Genomic DNA, 13,895 nt, shown 5'->3' with positions numbered 1-13,895 from the left:
GTGTGCCATGGACTGACCTGCTGGATGCATCTCAGCAGGTCAGGAAAAGAATGTTATAGATAACAAATGTTACAGATAACAGCAAATAAACAACCTTGAAAAGCAGAACGGAAGAGTCCTGACTCCTTCTTCGGTTCCTTCTGACACATCTCGGGGTCACTCTGACCTCAGAGACCCCCGGGATGGAGGGAAATGAAGGCCCCAGAGGGGGTGGAGATGTCCCCCAGCATCCCCTGAGGGTCCCCAGCTGCTGCCAGGCAAGAGCCAGGAGCCAAGGGAGGGGACAGAACTGCAGATTCCCATGGGGAACAGACTTGTCCCAGCCAGAAAATCCACTGCACACCCCAGCCCTGGTGTTACCCTTCTCTTTGGGGGCACCCTGCAGTTTTGGGGAGCTGTGGGGCACCCCCAGTATCGCTGCCTGGGGGTCTCTGCACAAATCACCAACGGGATGGGACTGCTGGGGAACGCGTCTCGAGCTCTTCATCTTCCAGCATCAGTCTCATTACATGGTTATGGCAATGGGAAGATGCCAGCAGCTCACATCCCCAGCAGCAGACAAAGAACTGCATGTTACAATTTACTTTAAAAGTTTTTGACCAATCACACAAAGCAAAAGCACACTGACAGGAGTTCTATCCAACCACTGTAAGCACACATACCTTCAGTCAAACAATATTGCTTATTTTGAATACAATACCTGCTTGTAAGCATTAAAATACAATCCACAGGTCTTCATTATTAAGCTTAGAACTTCCTAATATCTTGGCAGATAAACTTTTCTGTAGCTTAGGGAGGTATTCTAGCCAAGCATTAATACCCAGACCATTGTTCTATTTCTCCTTACTTGTCTACTTCTTAAAAAACTTTCTGCTGACGAATCTTATGGCTACTGCTTAACTCTAATAGCACTTTGGCTGTCTCTGAGGCCTGCCTTTTGTAGGTTTCCCAAAACGCTCTGATTTTAAGGATTCCCCCACCCGGGATGGATGAGCCTCTCGGACTGCGGCCGGGGAAAGCGGATTGGGCAGCACCTTCCTCCCCACCCTCCTCCTCCTCCTGCTGCTCTCCCCAGCAGAGAGAGGAGCGGCACCATCCCCATCTCCCGCTCTGCGGATCCAGCTGGTAATGGCCGGGCTGATCGACCGCAGATTTCCCCGTAACTGAGCTTAATTAGCGAGCTAATCAGCTCTGGAGATGCTTCCAATTTATTTATTGGCTGGTGGCTGCCACTTTAATCGGCCCGGCCAGTTCACGCTGGCATCGCCGAGATTTTGTGCCAGGTGAGGAAAGAGAAATTTATTTTGCTTTTTTTTTTTTTTTTTTTTTTTTTTTTTTTTTTTTTTTTAAGGTAATTTTTTTTCCTGGATTTTCCTTTTCCACTGGAATGACTGGGAAAGAAGTGGCACCGGTGTTCCATGGGTGCTGGGACATCTCTGGGCTGATGTTGCTGGGATGGAGGCAGAGGAGGAAGGGGAGCACTGCTGGTGGGGCAGACGGAACCCAGACAGAACCTCTGTCCCAGGTGTTGGGGAGCAGGGAAGCAGAGATGGGAAAAAGCTCCCATCCTTGGCTCCTGGCCCTCCAGATGTGGGAGGACAGCAAGAGAAGGAGGGAAGGGAATGGGATTCCCACACCTTCCTTCCTTCCCTGCTGCGGAGAGGAAGCAAAGGGAAGAGAGGAAGGATGGAAAGGGAGGAAAACAGCTGGAGAAGGCACCTGCAAGGGCAAGGATCCACCCATCAGTGCCCTGAAGGCAGCCAGTGTCCAGCTGAAGCCCTGGAGAAGATGGAGAGACCCCCCCCCCATACCTTGTTGGATCTGTTACAGATCCATATTTTAAGCAAAAAAAAAAAAAAAAAAAAAAAAAAAAAGAAGGAGAAAAGGCCTTGCTGCTCGCTGGAGCCTGCCAGGCTCGAGCTGCTGGATCCATTCCCCTCCCGTCGGTCCCAGGGCCCTTCAGGGCCGGTGTTTTCTCCTGTGAGGACACTTTTGGGCAGTAATTAGTCATAATCGAGTTAATTAGTAATAATTGAGTCATTTCCCCCCTCTCTGCCAAGGCAGGAGTGGTTGGGGGTCAGGGCCTGGCACCTTGGGGACAAGGGGTGACAATGACTCCCCATCCTTCCCTCCCCTCTGGGATGCCAAGCTCATCCCTGGAAGGGTCCCAGGCCAGGACACCCGGAGCCTCCTGGGCTGGTGGGAGTTGGGATTGGGATGAGCTTGGAGGGGTCTCCCCACCCAAACATTCCTGCAGGATCCTGCAGCACATCCTGGAGCTGAGCCACGGCAGGCAGGGAGGTGGGGCTGGATAAACCCAGGGAAATGAGGGGACTGGGAGCTGGATGGATCCAGGGGAGTGAGGGATTGGGAGCTGGATAAATCCAGGGAAATGGGAGATTGGGAACTGGATAAACCCAGGGGAATGAGGGGACTGGGAGGTGGATAAATCCAGGAAAAATGGGGGATTGGGAGCTGGATAAATCCAGGGAAATGGGAGATTGGGAGCTGGATAAATCCAGGGAGATGAGGGGATTGGGAGCTGGATAATTGCAGGGAAATGGGCACTGGGAGTTGAATGAATCCAGGGAAATGGGGATTGGGAGGTGGATGGATCCAGGGGAGTGAAGGATTGGGAGCTGGATAAATCCAGGGAAATAGAGATTGGGAGCTAGATGGATCCAGGGAAATGGGAAATTGGGAGCTGGATAAATCTAGGGAAGTGGGGATTGGGAGCTGGATAAATCCAGAGAAATAGGGGATTGGGAGCTGGATAAATCCAGGGAGAAGAGGGATTGGGAGCTGGATAAATCCAGAAAATTTGGGCACTGGGAGCTGAATAAATCCACGGAGGTGAAGGATTAGGAGCTGGATAAATCCAGGGAGATGAGGGACTGGGAGCTGGATGGATGCAGGGAAATTGGGGATTGTGAGATGGATAAATCCAGGGAAAATGGGGGATTGGGAGCTGAATAAATCCAGGGAGATGAGGGATTAGGAGATGGATGGATCCAGGGAGATGGGGATTGGGAGATGAATGGATCCAAGGAGATGAGGGATTGGAGCTGGATAAATCCAGGGAGGTGGGGATTGGGAGCTGGATGGACCCAGGAAAATGAGGGACTGGGAGCTGGATAGATCCAGGGAGATGAGGGACTGGGAGCTGGATGGATCCAGGGAAATTGGGGATTGTGAGCTGGATAGATCCAGGGAGATGAGGGACTGGGAGCTGGATGGATGCAGGGAAATTGGGGACTGGGAGCTGGATAAATCCTGAGAGCCCTGGAATAATCAGGGTTTGCTCCTGGCACCAGGGGAGCAGGGGGTTCGTGGCTGCAGCTCTGGAATCTCTCCTGGAGAGGGTCATTAGAGGGAGTAATTGGGATCACCTCACTTTACAAATGTTACTCTGCAGCACCAGGCAGGAAGACAGATCGATCTCAACTATTATTCATTAAGGAAAGTCCTTTATAAATCCCAAATTAACAATTTCTCTCGGAGAGAGCCTTCCCATTGCCCTCCTCTGGCGAGGACTTATTGCCTCTTTGGAAATGGGGAAATCTGAAAATAATTGGGGAGGGGGCAGAAACGGCAGCTGTGGGCTTAGGAGCCCAACATCTGGCTGGGAAAAAATACAGATGTGTGTTTTAAAAATGGCCACGAGCCTGATTCAGAGGGGATGGGACAGAAAGCTGCTCCCACTGGGGAGCTCTGCACGGGTGGTTTCCATAACCCATTCCCATGGCTTCTTCTGGCTGTTCTGGGAATGCCAGCAAGGGATGCAGATTCTCCTTAAAGCGCTTTTGGGGCCGAACTCACCTTTTCCCCCACAACATTCCCAAGTAGGGATGCTTTTGCAGCAAAACCAAAAATCCTGAAGAGGATGAAAACGGGGAGGAAAACAGTAAAAAAAAATTTCTGTTTATAAAAATTCTGTTTATACTCAAGAAGTTGCAATTTTTATCACTTCAGGTAGCATCAAGACGTGCTAACTTAAAATAAAATTTAAAAAAATCACTGCAAAAGGCCCTTTTGGGGAGGCCATTTTTGGGTTCTTTTAGAGAAGCTTGGGAGCCCCAGGCAGGTGGCACCACACGGGAGAGTGTTGTGATGAAAATGATAACCGGGAATCTCCGGGTTGTCTTTTGCTGGGTGCACTAATAGGATGTGAGCACTAAAAGCCGGCCGTGGGCCCTTTGCCACTCGGGGCTGAAATTCCCATTTCCAGCGCGGTTTTAGGGCTCTGACTCAGCGCAGCTCAGCTTCGAACACCCCCGCTGCCACCGCCCGATCCCCCCGCTTGGTGATTATTGCCCCGGGGGATGAATTCCCGTTCGGAGCATCCTGGGAGCATCCTGGGAGTATCCTGGGAGCAGCCGGGACTCGCTCCGTGCCCGGCGATGCTCCGGGGATGCCCCCAGGGATGCGGGATGAGCATCCCCAGGGTTTTCCCCACGCTGCAAAGGGCGGAACGCGGTGCCCCACGCCCCCCTGGCGGGTCTAAACCTGTTTCAGGGTCTAAATCTAGGTAGGAATTGCACGGAATTCTGTAGATTTTGGTTATTGCTAAAATCGCCCTGTACGGGTTGAACTCGATCTCCTGCCAGAAGCGGCAACCGAGGAAACGCCGCCTCTTGGTTACGAGCCCTGGGAGATGAAGCTGAGGTTTAAAATCCACGTGGTTCAGAGGAAAAAAAATATAAAATTAAGAAAAAAAGAGCAACAAGCCGAGAAAACAGGAGCAGCCTCCATGCCTGCATCCCTCCATCGGGGCTGCTCGGAGGGGCCGCCTCTGCCTTCCCCCTGCGGCCGGGGAAAGTTGTGCGGGCGAAGTTGGGGCCGCAGGGAGGGGGCGAGGGCGGCCCCGATGCACGGGCGAGTTTAATGGGATCAGGTCAGTGTAATCCTGTTTCAGCCTTTGTCGCGCCGGCAGCCGAGGAGACCTCGGACTATAGGGGAAGGCGCTTTTCAAGCCTCCGCGGTGCTGCCACAAAGCCAGAGGCACAAAAGCGGCCGGGAGGATGAAGTGGCTCGAAATAAACAGATTAAGGCTCTCCATGGGCCGGGCGTAGCGGGGGGGAGAAAAGAGCAAGCGAGGGGCGGGCGAGCAGGGCATGGAAGGACCCGGCACCCCCGAGGGGACACAGGGGGGACACAGGGGGGACACAGGGGGGACACGGGCCCGGCGGGATCTCCGCGCTGCCCAAGGCTTTGGGATGAGCGACCCATTTGTGCGGAGCGCTCCGCGATTCACACAGGTTGTCCGTGCCCGTGCGTGCGGCGCTGCCCTGGCGCTGCTCTGCGGCACCGGGATGCGGTTCCGTGCGGGACAGAGGGGACACGGCCCCGGGACACCGCGGGGCACGCTCGGTCCCTCGGCAGGGCATTCCCAAGGGAGCGCAGCCCCCGTCCCTCTGCGCACCCCCGGCACATTCCCGGGGCAGGGAACAGGCAGAGGAGCCGGACCGGGCCGGGACAATGAGAGCAATTAACGCGGGACACACGGAACCGAGCCGCGCTGGGTGCGGCGAGCGGGGGGGATTTAAAGGCGATGATGTCTCATTTAACATCCCAGCGCCATCCCAGCCCCGCTGCCTTAAAAAAAAATCCCCATTTGCGGCCAAACGCAAAGCCGGGTTTGCAGCAGAGAGAGGAGAGAGCTCCCCGTCCCCTCCGAGCTCGGGTTTGCCGCCGCTTCTCCCCGAGCCCCGCGATTATTTGATCTGCAGATGTAAGAGGAATTTATTGTAACAACAAATATAGTGATGTCAAAGCCCAGCCTTGGATTAAAGCCGGCAGCCAAAGGGGAAGTGTATTAATTTCAAACAGCATCAGAGGCCAGCGCCTATTAGGACGAGCTATTCTTCAGACCCCCCCATCAGAATTAATCATTGGGAGTTAATTTGAAGCTCAGACAAGTTGCTGTTAATTTAGTGCGGGGAGGACGGGATGGAATAAAAAGCTGAGGTGCTGGCCGGGCCTCCTGGGTCTCATTAATCAGCGAGCTGAGACGGCCTGGCTTGATTACAATTTGCAAAAAAATTCATTAGAGCCCGGGCGATTGACAATTTTTCTCTCTGCCTGTGATCTGACTCATTAGGCAGCCAAATGAAAGCCATGATGATGGTGATGATGACAGCTATCAACCCCCTCGCTTGTTTATCTCCTTCTCCTCCGGCCCCCGGCCCGAGGCTTCCCCTCCGGCCCCGCTCCGGCCTGGGGGGACCCGGAGGCTCCCAGAGACCGGGGCTGGCACCGGGGGGATCCCCGGGGGAACGGGGCCGAGCGGCGGCCGCTGCTCCCCAAAACCCCGCACTGGCAGCCCGGGAGGGGCACGGCCCGGTTTGGGGGGCACGGCTTAATTTGGGGGGCACGGCCCGGTTTGGGGAGCACAGCCCGGTTTGGGGAGCACAGCCCGGTTTGGGGTCGTAACCCGGTTTGATGGGTCAAGCCCGTTTCGGAGCGCATCCCCTGGTTTGGGAAGCACAGCCCGCTTTGGGAAGCACCCCCCGGTTTGGGGGGCATCCCCCAGTTTTGGGGAGCACAGCCCGGTTAGGGAGCACAGCCTGGTTTGGGGGTCATACCCCGGTTTAAGGGGGCACAGCCCGATTTGGGGTGAATCCCCCGGTTTGGAGGTGCATCCCCCAGTTTTAGGGGCACAGCCTGGTTTGGGGTGCGCAGCCCGCTCTGAGGTGCATCCCCTGCTTTGGGGTGCGTGTTAGTTTGGGGTGCATTCCCTAGTTTGGGGTGCATCCCCCGCTTTTGGGAGCACACCCCGGTTTTGTGGATGCATCCCCTGGTTTGGGATACACCCCCCGGTTTGGGGGCACGGCCCGGAGTTCTGCAGGCTCCGCGCTGCCCGGGCAGCCCCGAGATCCGGCCGGGATCAATCCCAGCAATTCCAGAGATGATCATTTTTGTTTGCAGCAGCAGCAGCAGCGCCGGGGGTGTTGCGGGGGGTTCGTCCCACGCGTGTTTTCCCGCGGCTCCCAGCGAACCCCCGAAAATATGATCGTCATTATAATGAATATTCCGCTTTTTTAAAAAAGCTTTTTGGAGCGTTTTGAAGCTTTTTAAAGCAGGCTGGAACTGCGCGCGTTTCCCCGCGTGTCCGCGGCTGCCCGTGGGGCGATGCTGGCCGGGGTTCGGCTTTTTTGGGGAGCACCTGGTGGGGATGGAAACGGATCCATTCACCCCCGCGCACCCCCGGAGCCACGGCCGAACCCCCTCGGACCCAAACAACATCATATAACAGCATTCATTATTATCATTGTAATAAATTAGTGATGAAGCGCCCGAGCCTGGGAGCCTGTCCCGGGACAGAACGAACCCCCCATCCCCCGATTTAATTATTTCATTTTAATAAACCTCACCCTCCACCAACCCCCCCCCCCCCCCCTCGGCGCTCCGTTTTCCTGGGGAAAATTTCATTTTTAATCCCAAATCTCCGCCGCCGATGTCGCGGCGGCACCGGCACGGATGGAGCCGGGATAATGGGGAAGGGGAAAAACAAAAAGGGCATGAAAAGGGAAAAGGCAGCGGGAAGGGAAGGGAAGGGGGGACGCGGGACCCTTCGGCCCCGAGCCCTCCCAGCCCCGCCGCAACGAAAACGAGCGCGGGGTTTGGGGCAGCGGCTGCACCCCCCAAAAACTCCCCAAAAACGGGGCTGGGGGAGCAAAGGGACCCCCAGACCCCGGCTGGGGGTGGGAGGGAGAGGCGGCACCCCCAAAACGCGGCAGGGTCAGAGCCGGGAGGGTGCGGGGCTGCTCTGCCCCCAGCCCCGAGCAGGCACTGCCAAACAGATTTTTTGGGGGTTTTTTTTTTGAGCTTTCACAACCCTCAAAATAAAGAGAATAGGAAAAGAAAAAACGATAAAAAAGAGAAAGTTTTCCACCCGGCTCCCCCCTCCCCGGCAATAAGTGCGGCCGGGAAAATATGAAGAACAACCACAAAAGCAGAAAATCGAAAATAGAGGCGAGAGCAGCATCGCTCCGCTCCAGCAGCGCAGGAGGGGAAAGGAAAATCAGCTCAGCACCAGTTCCTGGACAGAGCAGCCGGGGGCTGGAGGGCGTTTTTGGCTTTTTTTTTTTCCTTTTAAAGTCTTTTTTGTTTCTTTGTCGGTTTTTATTCACAAGACTTAGTTTGCTTTTAAATTTCATAACTTATAAGGAAATAAGCTACATTGAAATAAATTAAACACAATAGTGAAGATCGTGCTTTTTTTTTCTCTCTTTTTTCTTTTTTTTTTTTTTTTTTGCCTTTTTCCCACCCTCCCTCCCCTTCAAACATGGCTTGGTAGAATAGGCAAACCAAATCGACAGAAAGCCAGGCAAAAAAAAAAAAAAAAAAAAAAAAAAAAAGAAGAAAAAAGAAAAGATTTAAAAAACTCATTCCCCAGTGCCTGCCACTCAGCCATCGGCAATAAAACCAAACAATAAAAAAGGCATGAAATGAAACTCTGAGTTTTCTTTCGGCTTTTTTTTTTTTGTCTGTCTGTTTGTTCTCTCGTCTTTTTGTCGGTTTGTTTTTGTTTATGTTTTTTACCTCTCGCCCCCGAATAAGAAAGAAAACCCCAAAGGTGCCAAAAGGCGCTGCGGGGCTCGCTGGGGACGCTCCGGCCGGGGGATCCAGGGCGGCCTGGCAATAATAAATATCTCTGTTCTGGGGCAGGGAGGGCTCTGTGCGCCTCTTCCCGCCGGGATATCCCCGCTCCGACATTTCCCAAACACTTCCCGAGCCTCTTCCCCTCGCGGCGAGCGCAAAGTTTCGCTTTAAAGTTCGCCCGCGCTGGGGACTCGCCGGGCGCTCACAACGCGGGGCTCTTATTTTTTCGTGCTGTTTTTTTGCGGTGCGTTTTTGTTGTCGTTGCGTTTTGTGGGTTTGGTTTTTTGTTGTTTTTTTTTTTTTTTCTTCTGCTTCTCTCGGTTTTGTTTTTACGCGGGCGGGTCGCCTTCAAACCCCGGGTTTGGGAAGTTTTCCCGTGGAAAACGGAGCGCGGGAGGGAGGGAGCGAGGGAGGGATGGAGAGCGATCAGGGTCGGGCTTGCTCCAGCTGCTGGTGCTGACTCCTGATGGCGAACCTGCTGACGTGCACCGGGATGGGCACCACGATCTTGGGGTTCCGCGAGGGCTCCCCCGTCTTGGAGTTGGCGTTGCCCGCCTTGACCCGTTTCCACTTGGCCCGCCTGTTCTGGAACCAGATTTTCACCTGCACCTCGCTGAGTTTGAGGGCGTGCGCGATCTGGGAGCGCTCGGTGAGGGACAGGTACTTTTTGCAGTGGAACTCCTTCTCCAGCTCCAGCAGCTGCTCGCTGGTGAAGGCTGTTCGCCGCCGCCGGTTCTTGCCCGTGGCCGTGGTGCTGCCGGAGCCGGGCGCGCTCTGCGGGCTCTCCTCCAGCGCCGCGCCCGAGTCCTCCTCCTTGTGAGCCGCCTGCCCGGCGATGTTGTCGTCCGAGCTGTAATCGAGATCGCTGTCCATGGAGAAACTTTCCTCCTTGCCTTTCGCCTCCTCCTCCGCCTTGGCGTCCTCCTTGCCCTGGCCGCGGAGAGCCCCGGCTGCAAGGGAGCAGAGGCCTCGCGTTAGCGCCCCAAAAACCACGCTCTGACCACCCCCCCTTTTTAGTTTTCATTTTCCCTCATTTTTTTCCCCCTACCTTCCGCTCGCTCTGAGTTACCGAGCGCTCAGCCCTCGCTGCCGCCCGCTGCCCCCCATCGCCCCCGCTCCGTCACTCACCGAGGGAAGCCTGCACGGCGTCGGCGGCGGGGAAGGGCAGCAGCGCTCCGTCCTTGCCCAGGAAAGCTTTCCCGTCGTCGCCTCCGCCGTCCGGGGGGATGCCCTCGGCTTTCTCGAAGTTGCCCGGCGGCGGCGCGAACTTCCTGGCGGCCTCCTGGTGCTGCGGGGACGCGGGGAAGGTGCCGGGCAGCGTGGCCATGAGCGTGGAGGTGAGCGCCATGCCCTGCGCCAGGCTGGAGCAGAAGCCGGAGGGCAGGCTGGGCAGCGGGTGGTGCTGCGGGTGCGCGGGCGGCAGCGCGGGCGGCAGCGCGGGCGGCGGCGGCGGCGGCGGCGGCAACACCACGGGCCGGTAGGGCATGAACATGGGGTAGCCGGTGTACACGAAGTGCCCGGGGGCGGGCGGCGGGGGGCTGCCGATCAGGGAGTCGATGCTGAAGGCCGTGCTGCTTCCCAGCGGGCGCTGCATCATCATCAGCGAGGGCTGGAAAGCCGCGCTCATGCCGGAGCAGCGGCGGCGGCGGCAGCGAGCGGGAGAGCCGGCACCTTCCTCCTCCTCCTCCTCCTCCTCCTCTTCCTCCCGCTCGTCCCGAGGCTGCTGCCGCTGCTCGGCGGCGGCGGCGGCGGCGTGCTGGCCGCTGGGCCGAGCCGGGGCGGAGCGGGGCCGCGGCCCGGCAGCTCCCGCACCTCGGGGCCGCCCCGCCCGCGCTGCGCCCCCGCGGAGCCGCCGCCGCCGCTCTGCCCGCCCGCGCTGCCCCGCGCCCATTCACATTTTGGCCGCCTGGGAACCCGGCCCGCCCCACGTGGCCGCCGCCGCCGCCGCCCATTGGTGGAGAGGGGGAGGGGGCGGGGCTTGGCGGAGAGGCCACGCCCCCGAGGGCACGCCCCATTCACGGCGCCCCGGACGGCGCGGCCCACGCGGGACCGCCCGCGGAACCTCCGCGGCTCCGGCCGGGACACCGGGACAGCCCCGCGCTGCCTCCCGAGCCCCGGAACCGCCCTTTCCCTAAACATTTTCCTTCTCTCTTTTTCTTTCCTTTTTTCCTCTTTTTTTCCCCTTTTTTTTCCTTTTTTTTTCCCATTTTTTCCCTTTTTTTCTCCTTTTTTTCCCCTTTTTCCCTTTTCTCCTTTTTCCCCCCGCTTTTTCCCTTTTCCCTTTTTTCCACTTTTTTCCTTTTTTTCCCTTTTCCCCCCTTTTCCCCCTTTTTTCCCTTTTTTCCCTTTTTTCCCTTTTTTCCCTTTTTTTCCTTTTTTTTTTGTTTTTTAAATTCACGCTCACCCCCTCTTTTTTCCCGTCTTTTTTTTTCCCCCTTTCTTTTTCTTTTTTTTTTTTTCCTCTCTCTCTTTTTTTCGCTTTTTTTTTTTTTTTTTTTTTTTTTTTTTTTTGAAAAGCCCCCAAATAGGCTCCATGTGGTTCTGGGTAAAGTCAGCCCCTGGCTTGGCTTTGAAATTGCTTCTGCAATTATGTAAAAGAGCCATTCAGCAACACGGCGGAATTAAAAGCGATGGAGGGGCTGCTCCCTTTTTCTCCGGCGAGCTTCTCATGTTGGCCGGCTCAAAGCCTTTTCCAACACGACGTCTTTGGCGAGGACAAAAGCTGGAACAAAAAAAAAAAAAAGGGAAAAAAAAAGGGGGAAAAAGAGAAAAAAAAAAAGCCCCCAAACTTGTAAATTGAACGTCAAGGGAACTTTACACAATTTCAAAGGCCATAAATAATGATAAAGGGACCAGGCGAAGAGGCAAACCCAGGCAATTAATGGAGGTTCCCAAGCAAAGATCAAGTGGTTTGGAAAATAAAATTAAATGCAGGGGGAAAAAAAGAATAAAAGAAGGAGAGGAAAAAAAAAAAAAAAAAAAAAGAGAAAGGAGGGGACTTGCCTGGGGGTGGGTGGGATCCCTCCTGCCTTTGGCAAGTTTAAGATTTCCCAATGGGACAATGGCGCTGGCTGTGCCCCTGCGCTTGGCTTTGGGGGGCTCTGCGGGCAGGCCCCGCCTCAAAGCGGCTGTGGCAGGAGGGAGGGTCCCCAAAACCCCGGGATCAGCGGGAAATCCCGCTTGGGACTGCTCCCCAAAACCCCGGGATCAGCGGGAGATCCCGCGTGGGACTGCTCCCCAAAACCCCGGGATCAGAGGGAGATCCCGCTTGGGACTGCTCCCCAAAACCCCGGGATCTGCGGGAAATCCCGCGTGGGACTGCTCCCCAAAACCCCGGGATCTGCGGGAGATCCCGCTTGGGACTGCTCCCCAAAACCCCGGGATCTGCGGGAAATCCCGCCTGGGAAGGGTCCCCAAAACCCCGGGATCTGCGGGAGATCCCGCTTGGGAATGCTCCCCAAACCCCGGGATCTGCGGGAAATCCCGCCTGGGAATGCCCTGCTGCTCCCTCCCAGCCCCCAGTATCCCAAATCCCCTTCCCGCAGGTTCCCACCCCAAATCCCGCTGTGCGTGGGGGGTGGGATCGCCCCCGGCCCCTGCCCGGATATCTGGGTCAGTTTATCCCCCAGCCACCATCTGAAAACGTTCTTTGCAATTAAAGCAGGGGGGGCAGGTTATTTCTTGAAGGTCTCGGCGCGTTTTTTGCTGCATCCCCCTCCCCACCCTGCAGTTTTTGGGGTGCTGCCCCCCGGTTGCTGTCCCCATCAGGATTTTGGGGATTTTGCGGGGAGGATTTTCCCCGGCCCGGGGATGGGCAGGGGGGGTTTGTGTGATGTGCGTGCACAAACACTTTTGGGGCCCAGCTCCGACTTGAAGGGAGTGGGAAAAGTTGGATTTCCCAGCTCATTTCCATATGTCCTGGCTCCGTCTTGCGGAGGCCACCATATGTGCAGCAGCTCGGGAGATTGCCCGTTTTCCCCGTGGATGCTTCGTGGATTCTTCCTCTCCCATTTTTTTTTTTTTCCCTTTTCCCCGCGCTCCGCCCGGCATCTCATCCCTCTCCTTCCTCCCTCCCTTCCCACCAGGCTAAAAAACCCCCCCAAAACCTGGGAATTCTCGCGGGGAGCAAAGCCACGCGAGCCGAGAGAGGCAAAAAGAAAAGAAAAAAAAAAAAAAAAAAAAAGAAAAAAAAATCCCATTTTTTTTTCAGGATTGCGGGAAGGGCAGGGATAATTAGGAATGGCAATGTGTACCAACAGGCAGCTCCTGCAGCTGTTTTTATTGTCAGCCCCCTTCAAAATTTGCCCACAAACAAGTGCCTTTGCAGGACGGCAGCATTATTTCGGGCAAGAATGGGCTTTTTGTTCGGCACATAATTAGCTGATTTTCTTTTTCTCCCGAAGGAAAAAAAAAAAAACAAAAAAACCAAAAAAAACCAAAAAAACCCAACCAAACTCGGCGATCCCTGATTGTGGCAGGAGCAAGCGGGGCGCGATTGTGGCAGGGAGAGGAGCAGGAGCGAGGGGAAAAAAAGGCAAAAAAAGGGGGCGAACCCCAAAGATTTGGTGGGAATGAGCGCTCCAGAGGGCCGGGATGGGTTGGGGGAGCGCTTTTCCCCCAGGCTGGGCCGTGGGGAGGGAGCAGCCCCAGCTCCAGCTGGAAATGCGGTACCCGGGATGGAGCAGGAGCAGGAGGCTTCGGGCAGGGTTTGTCCCCAAAACACCTCGCAGGGGAGGAGCAGCAGCGATGTTGGGAGTTTGTGGGGTGGGTGTGACCCATCCTGGGGTTTTAACCCCAATTCCTTGCAGGAGGCGACGCAGTTTGGAGAGAAGGGAGCGCTGGGATGGGCTGGAGCCGCTCCAGGTGGGAATGCCCAGGGCACAGCATCCCCAACCCGGGCACAGCATCCCCAACCCGGGCACAGCATCCCCAATGCGGGCACAGCATCCCCAGCCCGGGCACAGCATCCCCAACCCGGGCACAGCATCCCCAGACTGGCACAGCATCCCCAACCCGGGCACAGCATCCCCAACCCGGGCACAGCATCCCCAGACTGGCACAGCATCCCCAGCCTGGCACAGCATCCCCAACCCGGGCACAGCATCCCCAACCCGGGCACAGCATCCCCAGCCTGGCACAGCATCCCCAACCCGGGCACAGCATCCCCAGACTGGCACAGCATCCCCAAGCCGGGCACAGCATCCCCAGCCTGGCACAGCATCCCCAGCCTGGCACAGCATCCCCAGCCCGGGCACAGCATCCCCAACCCGGGCACAGCATCTCCAACCCGG

General features: G+C 56.2%; 1 protein-coding gene across 1 annotated transcript; it reads right to left on the bottom strand.

Annotated features, from left to right (window-relative positions):
• Positions 1–9,030: 9,030 nt before the first annotated feature.
• GBX2 (gastrulation brain homeobox 2) lies at positions 9,031–10,231 on the bottom strand. The gene is made up of 2 exons (XM_058028254.1): positions 9,733–10,231; positions 9,031–9,554 (listed from the first exon to the last, which is right to left on the bottom strand). The coding sequence occupies exons 1-2, from the start codon at positions 10,229–10,231 to the stop codon at positions 9,031–9,033; spliced, it is 1,023 nt and encodes a 340-aa protein (XP_057884237.1).
• Positions 10,232–13,895: the final 3,664 nt, after the last annotated feature.

The sequence above is a fragment of the Melospiza georgiana genome, chromosome 7 (genome assembly GCF_028018845.1).
Source record: "Melospiza georgiana isolate bMelGeo1 chromosome 7, bMelGeo1.pri, whole genome shotgun sequence".
Classification (NCBI taxonomy): Eukaryota; Metazoa; Chordata; class Aves; order Passeriformes; family Passerellidae; genus Melospiza; species Melospiza georgiana.
The sequence above is the reverse complement of the archived record's forward strand: the minus strand, read 5'-3'. Positions and strand labels throughout refer to the sequence as shown.

Bases quoted from the DNA above. Each gene is read 5' to 3' on its own strand.
- GBX2 (XM_058028254.1), bottom strand. From the start codon at position 10,231: ATGAGCGCGGCTTTCCAGCCCTCGCTGATGATGATGCAGCGCCCGCTG. The intron at 9,555-9,732 runs GTGAGTGACGGA...GCTCCCTTGCAG, and splicing joins CGCCGTGCAGGCTTCCCTCG to CCGGGGCTCTCCGCGGCCAG.